This window comes from Poecilia formosa, unplaced genomic scaffold, assembly GCF_000485575.1.
Source record: "Poecilia formosa unplaced genomic scaffold, Poecilia_formosa-5.1.2 Scaffold113, whole genome shotgun sequence".
In the NCBI taxonomy this organism is placed as follows: Eukaryota; Metazoa; Chordata; class Actinopteri; order Cyprinodontiformes; family Poeciliidae; genus Poecilia; species Poecilia formosa.
The window spans coordinates 1,510,603-1,522,841 of NW_006800052.1; the positions used below are offsets into that span (position 1 = coordinate 1,510,603).

The following is a 12,239-nucleotide window of genomic DNA, read 5'->3' on the forward strand; positions in this document are numbered from 1 at the left end:
CAGACGCATCTAAACGCTGATGGTTTTTCAGCCTCACTCCAAACATACAGATAGATGTTTGAGGGGGGAAATAGGCGGTTCTGCTAAACTCTGAGTTCATCCTGGGAATAGTCTCTTAAGTAGCCGATCTACTGCCATAACTGCACGTACATTAACTGTTCCTCTTTATGTTTTATCACACAGACATCCATACAACTGTCAGGTTATTTATACAGCACCGGTTTATGACATTATGGCATTATCTGAAGCTGTAAATTAAATAAACACACCACAGTCAGGTGAAATGGTTTCATACCAAAGTTTTTTTTTTCTTTTTTTTTTTCTGGATGTTCTCAGGGAAGCCTTATGTTTTCCCGTGTGCCAAAAACAACAATTTATAAATTAGATGAGGAATATATTCAGGAACTGGTGAAGCAATTCCTGCTTGGGGACATTTAGAGTTCCCTCTGCAGAGCATTGTAAGGAAAGCTGCGTCATACGTTTTCTCTCCCCTCTTATCTTGTCCTGGTATGTGCTGAATGATGATCCTGATAAAGGTGTTTTGGTTCCTAGAACAGAATTGTTCAATATAAGTGCTGATGTCCATCGATTTTGCTTCGTGCGCTGTAAGCAAAGTTATTCGTGCTTTTTTTCGGGGGGGGGGGTTCATTTGTGACTGTTTTCTTCAGAGTATCTAATTTAATATCTTACTTCACTGCTCTGCTTCTTTGCATTAACAATTTAACTGTAGCTTGTTTTTGATGAACTCTGCTGCTGCACTTCCCTCCATTTGCTGATTTTATGTTTTTTCTTCCTCATGTTAACATTTTACTAAATTTTAATGGGAAATGTTAAGCTCTTATCACAGCTACCCTTACAGGAGGGAATGTGTTATAAAAAAAAAACAATCAACTTTCTAAATTGGACAGAGGATCTTCCCCAGAGACTGTATTTATTTATTTAAACTCATGGTTCAATTTTTTCTAAATTTTACAGTGTGAGGTTATGGTATAAAAATATTTACTATATATATTTATTATTTATTAAATATTTGTATTTTTTTATTATTGAAAACCTGTTACATTTTTAGCAACAGCACTAAATATGGAGGGAACTGAGTTGTTGATTTTTTTTCATTTTTAAAGGAAAATAGGGGTGAAACTAGATATTAATACACTTTATAAAATGATGCATGATCGTTTCCTTTCTAACATTAAATCAGTTTCTGATATTATATCCGGTAGGATCACTAAAACTATTGATATTTGCTAAATGCCCGAATAATTATATATATTTTACTGATAATTCTTGTTACTTTATTCAAATCTAACTTTGCTGTTTCTTTAAACTATTTGGGAAAGCTCTGGTTATGATGTCATTGCTTCCTAAGCTCCTGATTGGTTCAATCATATCATTTATGTTAAATGGTGGCGCAGCAGTGAATGTGTCTAAAGGCAACACATTGAATCCACTGCTTCCTTGTGTGACATCATGGAAAATGAGTAGAGATGATCTCTTTGGGTATTTTTTTATAAGTTTAAACCATCATGTGGTCCAGAAAGATATGTTAGCGTGAGAGGTGCAATCAACTCTAGAACAAAAGCTACAAACTTTGTGAAAATGCTGGCAGAAGCCAGTAAGGAAGTGACATTATCCACAGTGACATGAGTCATTTCCTACCATGGCCACTCAGGGAGGAAGAAGCCATTATCCCTAAAGCAGTAAATGAAACAAACAAACAAGCAAAAACAAATATTTAAAGACTTTGTTTCCTGTCATCAAATTCTAAAATATGGCTCAGTGCTAATTTTTGCAACCATAACTCACTCAAAACAATGTAACAAATAACTATTATTTTACCTTTCACAAGTAAATTAAAACTTATTAAAAAAAAATAAAATCCAGAGCCAAATCAATGAAACTTGAGTCTTTTTAATTACATTTTACTGTCATGACATACTACAAAACATCACTTGCATCATCACTCTGTTGAACCAAATTTCCTCTCAAATTCATCTCCTCTAAAATATTTAACGCATTTTAAGACATTCAATTGCGTAAGCAGCACATAAAATGAAATAACTATACCCTCATGCATTTTCAGTTTTGTAAAAGCAAATAAGTAGCTCAGCGGAAAAAGATTGGCAGCATGTACTGTAACTGGCCCAAATATGCAACAGGAGAAAACAGCAGAGGAAAAAGGTATACAAAATCTGATATGGACCTCACGGAGTTTTACGAAAATATATAAAAACACTTGTTGCTGGGAAATCCAATAAAAAGAGTTGTAAAAACAAAAGCAGAAGTTTTCCAGTTTAATCAATGTTTCTACAAATGTGATCAATTAAAATGGTGTCTTGAACCACCCAAAAGTTTTACACGTTTCTATATAAAAGATATTGGAAAAAAAGGTAGAGTTGTGATTCCTCAGGGTGCTTTTCATTATGCAGTTTCCTTTGTTCTTAAATGTTACTTCGTCTTATTATAGATATCAAAAGAAAAAGACGTGTAATATAGGAGACATTTGCTCCAGATACCTACACCTACGAGTAGTTGTAGTGAGAATACAAGGAAAAGAAGGTCTGGATGAGGAAAAGCACCCTGAGTGTTCAAACAGAGGTAGCTTCTAACCTCCTGTGCCCAAGTTTAGTGACATTCGCATACCAAATTGTACCTTGTCCAAAGCTTACCCTTTTAGATGGGTAAGCTTCATGCCTGCCAGGCCAGAAATACAGTTAATATTGAGATTCCTGTTTGAAATAAACAAAAGATTCTTGGTATTCAGCTATTCAGCATATATTGTATGTGCTGTTTATCTCTTAACAAAGCTGCTTGCAAAGGCGCTCCAAGGTCCAGCAGACCAAAATCATTCATAAATGTTCAATTAAGACACAATCCGGAGAGGAGCTTTTGGTGGAACCAAAAACAAAAACCCCAAAAAACACATGGGTTTAAACAAATTTCCCAAGTTAGGATTTCAGATTTGCACACAGCAGATTTGATCAGATGTAAGCTCAATCGTTTTTTTTTTAGTGATGTTTAAGTATCTAAGAAGCTTCCGGATTGAGGCTTTAGTTTTTAAAGCTCAATAAAAACTGCCTTTTTCTGGCGAGGCTAGTGGAAGTAGGACTCCAGGTTACCACGGCGGCGGACATCGGTTGTCCAGCAGTGGAAGCCACCGCCAAGTGAGTTGGCATGGCGAATGTTCACCTTTATGGTCTTGATACCTACTCGAAACAAAAACAATATATTTAGGTTTTAAAATCAAACACACCAGAATAATTTAAAAGTGTCACACTCACCGAGGTTTTCAAACATTTTATGAATTGTGCCTTCATTGGCGTCAACCATGACGCGCTTCTCATCCAGCATCAGCACATTCATGGACAGCCATTTGGAGGACATCCACAGTGGATGATCTGCAGAAAGGTTTGGGTTTTTTTTCAGTAATAAAAACAAACAAAAAAAACAACAACTTTTTTTCAATTCAAACCAAGCTTTAGCTGAAGTACACACCATCAGGAATCAAAGGTGTCGGAGGTTTCACAACAGTCCAGCCGGCTTTCTTGAACATGTCAACCTGAGGTGCAGATAAAAAATTAAAATAGCAATGGTCAACATCGAGAACTGTCATGAACAGTTTATTTTCACATCCACAAGAGGGCAGCAGAGTATTCTCTCTGAAAATACCTGGCGACATGGGCGATCAGGGTTTGACAACACCAATCCGGGGCCGATGATGTTAAAAGTGGCATCAATGTGCATGGGGTTGGGATCCTTGAATGAGATGATGTGCACCTTGTAATCCGGGGCCAGATGGCGCCTCATCCACTCGATTCCCATGTAATTTGTAACCTGCGTCGGGGCAGTATGCAGAGAAAAAGCCTCATGACCTACCCCAACCGTGCATTCAGTTCTGATTCCCTGTGGATTGAATCAGTGCTGCTTGGCACGAGAGCAATGCTTCGAACCTGACTCCTCTGGACGAAAAGGTCCCTCCCGGCTCGAATGAAGTCAGCAGCATCGAAGCAGGGCTCATGCTCCGTGGTCACAAACTTCCCCTGGGCAGCCAGCTTGTGTCTGTCCTCCACAGTGCGGATGGGGTAGTCCTGGTTTACAGGAGAAAAGAATGATTTACACCAGAGCAATTAAACTGTGCGGCTTGGTCTCTCTTCACGTACGACGACTATAAACGTCACGGGGCAAAGAGTTCAGAGGCGATATGAAGAACCTGATCCAACAGCCTTGCTGCTGCTGTTTGAGTGCCTCACCTGGTCATACAGGTCATCAGCCATGGTTGGCTTAGGAGCTGTGGTCCACTTTGCACCTTTTCTAAAGTACTCCTTGATCAGAGGCCTATAGGCACGGTACTCAAAGAACCGAGCCCTCCAGGCCATTGGAGCTTCTATAATTTCATTTCCGACAACCATGAGGATGTCTCTTGGCATGGCAGCATACATTCCTGCAACATGTTCAACAATGCACACTCGTTATAATAATAGCTATTAAGATAATAATAACAGTCAGATCACGACAGTAGCACCTGTCAATGTTACACGACGCCTTTTTCACCTGTGGACTTGAAGTCTGGAGTTTTGTATTCGACGGACCAGTCGATGGGTTCTGGCCTCTTGACAACGACGCCCTCGTGACGCAGGATATTGCACATTTCTTCAATCTCAGCAACGGCTTTTTTCAAGTGGTCCGCAGGAAAAGACTGGCCCCCATGCTTCTGGTAGAAGGGCCAGTACTTCTCGTATGTGTTGGCCTGATCAGACGGTCACGACGGGACAGTTAACATCACCGTCACACTTTTACAATTTGCACTTTGTTGGACGGGTCAGAGGAGACGCTTACTTTCACTTCCACAGTAAACGGAGGGACGTGGGCGTTTTCGGCTCGCCCCACGATCACCTCCTCAAGAGGGTCCCATTCATTGTAGCTGCAGACGGGGCACTCCTGCTGAATGGGCTCAGTAACAGGTTCCTCTTCAGCTGCTTGGCGTTGAGCAGCAGCTGCTGCACTTGAAGTGCTCTGGAAGGTCCTCTGCACCCAACCTGCAACTGACCGGCCAAGCTGAGCGAGAAGAAAACGGAACAGCTTTGAGCTCAGGCTTCGGATTACATAATTTGTGAGAAAATATTTGCAAATAAATAAATAAATAGCCTTTTTTTTGTGGAAAATGCATCAACTGTTTGATTTTAAAATACAGTCGTTGGTCATCAGCGCAGAGCAGTAAACTGTTTCAAAATGAGCATATTTATCAACGAACTTGGTTTTATTTTGGTGCAAGACAAATGTAAACAATTGGAAGAAAATTTTAAAACAACATAGCTTAAAGCAAAAAAAAAAAAAAGAGGATCAAAGAAACACAGCAAAGATGAAACTGCTCCAAGACGCCGAAGAAAACTGATCTCAGTGGGATAGATTGGTTGGGTGCCAAAGTAAACGTGTTATTAAGAAGCCTTATCTCTTAGAGATAGAGGTTACAGTATTGGCCCCGCTGGCTCCAGACCAGCTCCGGAGTCACAGAGTTTGAGAGCCATCTGCTGTGAAACAGCTGTTCGCTGTCGCTCAGGGACTAAACAAAATAGAGGGAAGAAAACACCCTGCACCGTTAGGAAAAATCCAATCTTTCTTGTTTTACTTTCTTTGAAGTGATCAGTGCATTTCTTGTTTTAGTTTTGCACTTCCAGACATCTAAAGGGTTGAGCAGACAACCAACACATCCATAAATCAATTAACCTGAGTTTAACCCAATCAGCTCAGATGTCATGAAGAAAAAAGTCAAACAAAATGTCTTTATTCACCTTTAAAGACTTGTGTTTTCATTGAAACAAAAGATCAGTGAGACGAAATAAAAGCATGATTTCTCTTTCTTGCTGAAAAACAAAACAAAACAAAACAAAGAAACAACAACAAAAAGAAAAAAGAAAAAAAAAAATAAAACCACCAGAATACAAACCATGGCTCCGATCAGATGGGCAGCCTCGGCCCCCCTGCTACCTCCTCTCAGACATCTGACTCGCAGCATTGTCCACAGAAATAATGAGCGAAACCAAAGGGCAGCACCGGATCCAACTTTCTCTCTCTCTGTTTGCTATTGAAAGGAGACGCTTCAGCTCACAGCCAACTTTATAGGAGCAGAGACTACGTGTCTCTGAGGTCATTGGTCGCTTTTCATGTTGTGAGGCAACGTGACTTGAGAAAAAGCATTTCTGAAACACAATCCCTTACGCCAGCAAATTCTTATCAACTGGGCTTTTGGCGTCCGAAGCTTCAAAGACATCTGAAAATGGATGAAGAACCGGTTCGGTTCGGCTGGCTGTTTCTGGATGCGCCCGTGGAGCGCTCAAGGATGTTTTGCAAGCAACAACGTTTTTATAAGTTTGATGGCAGTCTTTGAGTTTAGCTTTAAAGAGTTGCCTTCAGGGCTTCGTGTATCAGACTACGAATAGTGCTAAAAAGCACAAATCCCAAATGAAATAACTTGACAAATGACAAAAATCAGTCAAACATAATACATATTTTGAGTATTATATTTAATCTAATACACAGCAGCTGGTTTAAGGTGATCTGCTTGTGTTTCTTTAGGACTGATGACGTCCTGTATTCTTTGTTGTGTGTTTTGCATGAACGCGGCTTCGTGAAAATCTTTAATCAGTTCTGTTAGGAGCGGTGTGGAAGTCAGAAAGGTTTGAGCAGAGCTGATACAATTGGAGCGATAGAGAGAGCTGTGCACAGGCTCCCACAGCACATGCTTCACTGGACTGTGCTCACATGAGTTTCACAACCGCCCCCTCCCACCCGCAGACCTCAGTGACTTCTGATATGCTCTTGCCCTATAAAGAAATCTTTGACTGATTCCTGCGTTTCAAGGGCTACATGGTGAAGAAGATAGATTTTCATCTCCTAGTGAACTTTTAGGATTTGTGTAACCTTTTTATTATGCTCATAAGTAAATGTGGGAAAGGTAGAAAATGTGCATTTTGTCGATTGTGTTGTTGTTTGCTACAACAATGCTTAACAGCAACCAATCAACAATGTTGGAAAGCCTCATTATTTTTCCCAATTGTAAGGAAAAATGCCAAGCAGCATTTTCTGCTACTGACTACTTTGTTGTTTTTATTGTATCAAATGATTGATAAATGACTGATATTTGAAAAAAAAAAAAAAAATCGGCGATCAAGTACATCCTTAACAGATTGCTTTATGGCAGTATTCCTGCTTTAAAGTCCAGCTAAACATAGCCTGGTAAAAACAAACAGTACCGAGCTGGCTCTCGGCTATTGAGAAATGATTTCACTAAATTGCTAATGAGCTTACCAGAAATTCTGTGTGCTGTAAACAACTATGTCCCACTGTGAAGAGAGACGTGCTGAGCTGAATGAGGCGGCCATTCATGTTAATTCAATATTCGGAGGCGTCACCAACATAGACTGGACTGGCTTTGTTCGCCTCCTCTGACCACTGCCAAACTATACAGGCAGTCTACAGCTCTAAAACAGCGCTTACAACTGATGTCGCCGTTCACAACTTCTCCTTCTGTTTCCTGATTGGCCCAGTTGAATTTCTACCCGAGAAATAAAGGTCGACGGGAGAAATCCCAGACAGAGCACTGAAGTGAGAAGAGAATCAAGCGGAATTGCATAACAGAAATTCCCAGGCAAAACAAGCGACGTATAAAGCAGATAAGCGTGTAGCTTATCTAAACAGTGTAGTGACTTATGCAGGTGTTGTGCTTTGCAGGTTGATGGGTACATCGGCATCTGTCGGGGGGTACGTGATTCATCGCCATCCCAGGGGACTTTCACGGACAACGGGAACGGTAATGCCACATCCACAGAAAGAAGCTGAAACTTTCCATTTGTCTCAGAATTATGCATGCTTTTTCTCCCTCTCTCAACTTTCATGAGTTCAACTTTTCTACAATAAGCATGCAGGATTCGTTCTCATCTAACACAGCACAATTTGAGATACCAAGCCACTAAAAGAGTTCTTAGGTCAGAGCAAGACCTTAAACAGGACAGTCTCTTTTGTAATCGTTGTGGGTTGTTGAATTTGTTGCTTAATATTTGACTGTTGCGTCACTACCTAAGTTTTTTGATAAGAATAACATTGGAGACCAACATGCCTCACTGTGTGAAAGTGTTACATTGAGCTTATGTGTTTACCACATGTCACCATTTGTGTAACTGGAATGTACTTTTTATATCTTTGTGAAATTGAAGGACAGCAGGAACTGTTTGAGATAACCTTGGTACAAAGTGGCTCAGAGTGGCTGATAAGAGACGGGATGAAGGAACCAGAGGAGGAAATGTGGCAGGTAATGTGTAGTTATGAAATATAGAAGTCTGTGATAAAATACAGCAATAAAGTGCTATTAATGAAACAAGGGAAGGAGATGCCCCTTTTGTGTGTCTAAATGGAAGTTCCAGTGAAGTTTGTCACTCAGTTCTAAGATTGCCTCCCTGCATTGTCCTGCCTGTATAATTAGCTGCATAAATGCACCTCCGTGTTATTTTAGTCTTCTCCCTCAATTTGTACCACAAATGTAGCTGAAAAGCTCTTTTAAAACTTTGGTTTTAAGCTGCTTCTGAAGCCAGGAGAACTGAGGTGACCAAGAGTTACTAGAGAAGCATCTTCACCCCTTTTGTTGAGCAAATCTGAACGAACCTAACACTACCCACTACCCACCAGCCTAAGCTGAGTCCAGCCTAAGCTGGACTCAAAAAGGGGAAGAAAAGAAGAAAAACCTCAATTTGAAGCAGACTGCTTGAGGCCAAAAGGGCATTTGAAAAAGATTTCCCACAAACACACTAACATAATCTATACTGCAATGCTTCTGAAATGTATTCATGCCTGTGGATGTTTCATGATTCTTGCTGCTTTTACAAATCAGTCATGAGCAACAAGATCTGGCTAATTGGCAGAGTTACACATAGTGCACCTCCTCATTCCATACATTCTTTAGGTTGTGCGTGGATATGGGGGAGGATCTCTGTGAAGAATTGTGTCTGCAACCAATTATAAAAAGATTGGTGAGCCCATCAATGAGAATATGCTCTTCAAGTGTGGCTCGTATCATCGCATCAGAAGCTCACTGCCGTCCTTGGCCTCTTCCGTCCACTGGGGTTAGGGTTCTCTTCCTCTTCTCTCTGACAGCACAATTCAAATGGGAAAAAAAAAAAACCTCACTGCAGAACGTTCTCAAAGGGGCACAAACTAGAGTGCCTTACCGTGTGTGTGCGTGCGTGTGTGTGTGTGTGTGTGTGTGTGTGTGTGTGTGTGTGTGTGCGTGTGTATGTGGGGGGGTGCCTAATCAGTATTGTACCTCTGTTATTGATAATATTATTTACACAGGCACAAACAGCTGTAAAAAACAGAAATTGCCAACTAGAAATGTTTTTTCCACCGTCTAGCGTGGTGCCCCTTTTGCGCCAGTGTTGACCCAATCTAACTCCATGTTCTTCCATCGTCAGAAATGTTACATTTCATACTTCCCAGTTGATAATTTATGAAATGTACCTTTGAGCTATTTCAGAAAATCTGTTTGATTATTGATTGAGCTAATATTTCACACATTAACCTTCACTGACAAAAGTCAGGATTAATTTTGGAACAATTTAACCAACTTAGGACAGTCTTGGAAAAACAAAGTCTAACAGAAATACGTAGAAATATGACAACTTGTTCAACCATTTAGACTGGCGACCTGTCCAGGATGTACCCTGCCTCTCGCCCGGAACGTTAGCTGGAGATAGGCACCAGCACCCCTCCCGACCCCACTGAGGGACAAGGGTGTTCTGAAAATGGATGGATGGATGGATGGATGTTCAACCATTTTGCATATGAAGTCTTATATGGCAAACTAATTCTTAAATGCTTTGGGGTTGGGGCTATTCAACAGAGACCCACGTAATACATTTAATCAACGTAACACAAGAAATTGATAATGTAAGAAACAAAAAATTGTACATGGTCATTCGTGTGGACGTACCTAAGCACTTGCAATGACATGAGGAATTGCTGTTGTGATGTGCACAAGTGACAGACTGGAGATCGAACAAGTAGCTTTCAGAATTTTAATTCTGATCTGAGAAATGTACCACAGCAACTGAGAAAAACTCTAAACACTTTATGTGCTCATTTATGGGGTTCCATTTGTATAAAAAATAAGTAGAAGTATGGGGTTCCATTTGTATCAAAAATAAGTAGAAGTATGGGGTTCCATTTGTGTCAAAAATAAGTAGAAGTCATATGTGCAAATGTGTCGTTGCTATGTGTCGTTGGTCTATGTCGTTGGTCTATGTTGCATGTAGATGATGCATATGTAGATGTTGCATATGTCTATGTTGCATATGCGTTCGCTGCATATGTGTTTGCTGAATATGTAGATGTTGCATATGTCTATGTTGCATATGCGTTCGCTGCATATGTGTTTGCTGAATATGTAGATGTTGCATATGTCTATGTTTTATATGTAGATGTTGCATTTGTCTAAGTTGCATATATGTTTGCTGCATATGTAGATGTTGCATATGTCTATGTTACATATGCGTTTTCCCAGGAAAACAGTAACAATAAATCAACCAAAAACACACATCCTAACTCATAATATATTGCAAATTTCATTCACCAACTCCGAGCTGGACCAAAAGCAGCTTGGAGTGNTTGTACATGGTCATTCGTGTGGACGTACCTAAGCACTTGCAATGACATGAGGAATTGCTGTTGTGATGTGCACAAGTGACAGACTGGAGATCGAATAAGTAGCTTTGAGAATTTTAATTCTGATCTGAGAAATGTACCACAGCAGCTGAGCATTTATTCTATTACACTCATCCTGTTAGTTTTTTTTGTAAGTCTGTTTTCATTGTGAAAACTATTCCTGTTTGTTTGCATTTGAGTCCCACCAAGCCGTATATGTAGATGTATTCCAGAAAAGCATGCAGGCTGTTTTAAACTGCATAACTTTTTAATTTTTACCTGACTCAATAGTGAAACAGAATACACAATAAAGGAGGCCCTCATCTGCAGAGCGGCTGGAATCGCATTTAAAGGTGGAATGTTAAAACCTTCCATCCAGCACCATGGTCACTCCTTAAAACCAAAAGCTGGAATGATTCAAGTATATCTTGATGTACTCATAGTCTAAGGGATTAAAATTAAAGATTACAATGCTGGAAATAAGTATGTACCCATTCTAGATTCGTTCTGCTTTTTTAATTTCCTTTGATACATCTACATTTTTCAAATGATCAAACCTTATGTTTCAATGTTTGGGCTAACAAAGATGTTTTTCTCACCATATTTCTTTAAGGTGAATGTATGTATCAAATTAAGAATCCCTGTGATGCCATTACATTATTAAGTAAAGGCTGCCCTGTTTTCTTTTTCTTTTTTTTTCTTTTTTTTTTTGGTCCTATCCCGTCCTACTGGCAGCACGTAGCAAAAAATAATAAAAATGTTCGACAGAGGCTGTGGTGTGAAAAGGATGGGGGCCCTGGACAGTGTCCAGGGTTAGGACAACAGTGGTGGGAAATAACGAAGAACAAGTACTTTGTTACTGTACTTAAGTACATTTTTCGTGTATCTGTACTTTACTTAAGTAGATATAATAATGGGTACTTTCTACTTTTACTCCACTATATTTTACAGTAAGTATCTGTACTTTCTACTTCACTACATTTCTACAAAACTGTCGCGTTACTCGTTACATCCAAGTCCCGTTGCGCTTTTTTTTCTGTTAAAATGTGAAGTTCAGGGGCTTAAGGTGGCGCCGTAAAATCCAACCAATAACGTGACTTACGTGTCTGCTTGTAACCCGTCGCCTCCCCATTTACTCGCACGCGGTGCTCCAAGACATGCGCAGTGGTTTCCTCTGAGCGGGAGAAGATGTCTGTCTAATCGTCAGTAATATAATAGCGCTGCATAAACCATAATATATGGCGACATGTAAAATCAGCAGCGCTTCGCTTTCACAGACGGTGGGGATTTAGTCCAACTTTTAGCGTCACTTGGAAGGAAAGCTTAAAGAAAGGTAAGATCTGTGGACGTGATGCTAGCAAAGCTAGCTGTACTGAGGCACATGTTGCATCTGCGATGAAAAAAGTTGTCACTCATGCGCTGAATTATTGTGTGGAGCTGTTGACTGACCTGTCACATATATGGGACAACGCTGTGACCAAAGTGCAATATAGTAATATGACATTCAGGAACGATCCGATTCTTCTGGACGGATCTTTACTAAGGTTGAT

At 40.1% G+C, this 12,239-nt stretch overlaps 1 protein-coding gene across 1 annotated transcript; it reads right to left on the bottom strand.

Moving 5' to 3' along the window:
- Positions 1–1,891: 1,891 nt before the first annotated feature.
- On the bottom strand, positions 1,892–6,089 carry gatm (glycine amidinotransferase (L-arginine:glycine amidinotransferase)). Its single transcript, XM_007560182.2, has 9 exons — positions 5,945–6,089; positions 4,837–5,055; positions 4,552–4,747; positions 4,251–4,441; positions 3,951–4,088; positions 3,670–3,834; positions 3,496–3,559; positions 3,282–3,398; positions 1,892–3,206 (listed from the first exon to the last, which is right to left on the bottom strand). Exons 1-9 carry the CDS (start codon positions 6,011–6,013, stop codon positions 3,094–3,096), a joined length of 1,272 nt encoding a protein of 423 aa, XP_007560244.1. The 5' UTR covers positions 6,014–6,089; the 3' UTR covers positions 1,892–3,093.
- Between the last annotated feature and the right edge of the window lie 6,150 nt (positions 6,090–12,239).

Bases quoted from the DNA above. Each gene is read 5' to 3' on its own strand.
- gatm (XM_007560182.2), bottom strand. From the start codon at position 6,013: ATGCTGCGAGTCAGATGTCTGAGAGGAGGTAGCAGGGGGGCCGAGGCT. The intron at 4,442-4,551 runs GTGAAAAAGGCG...AACATGTTGCAG, and splicing joins TCCAGACTTCAAGTCCACAG to GAATGTATGCTGCCATGCCA. The intron at 3,560-3,669 runs GTATTTTCAGAG...TCTGCACCTCAG, and splicing joins CTGATCGCCCATGTCGCCAG to GTTGACATGTTCAAGAAAGC.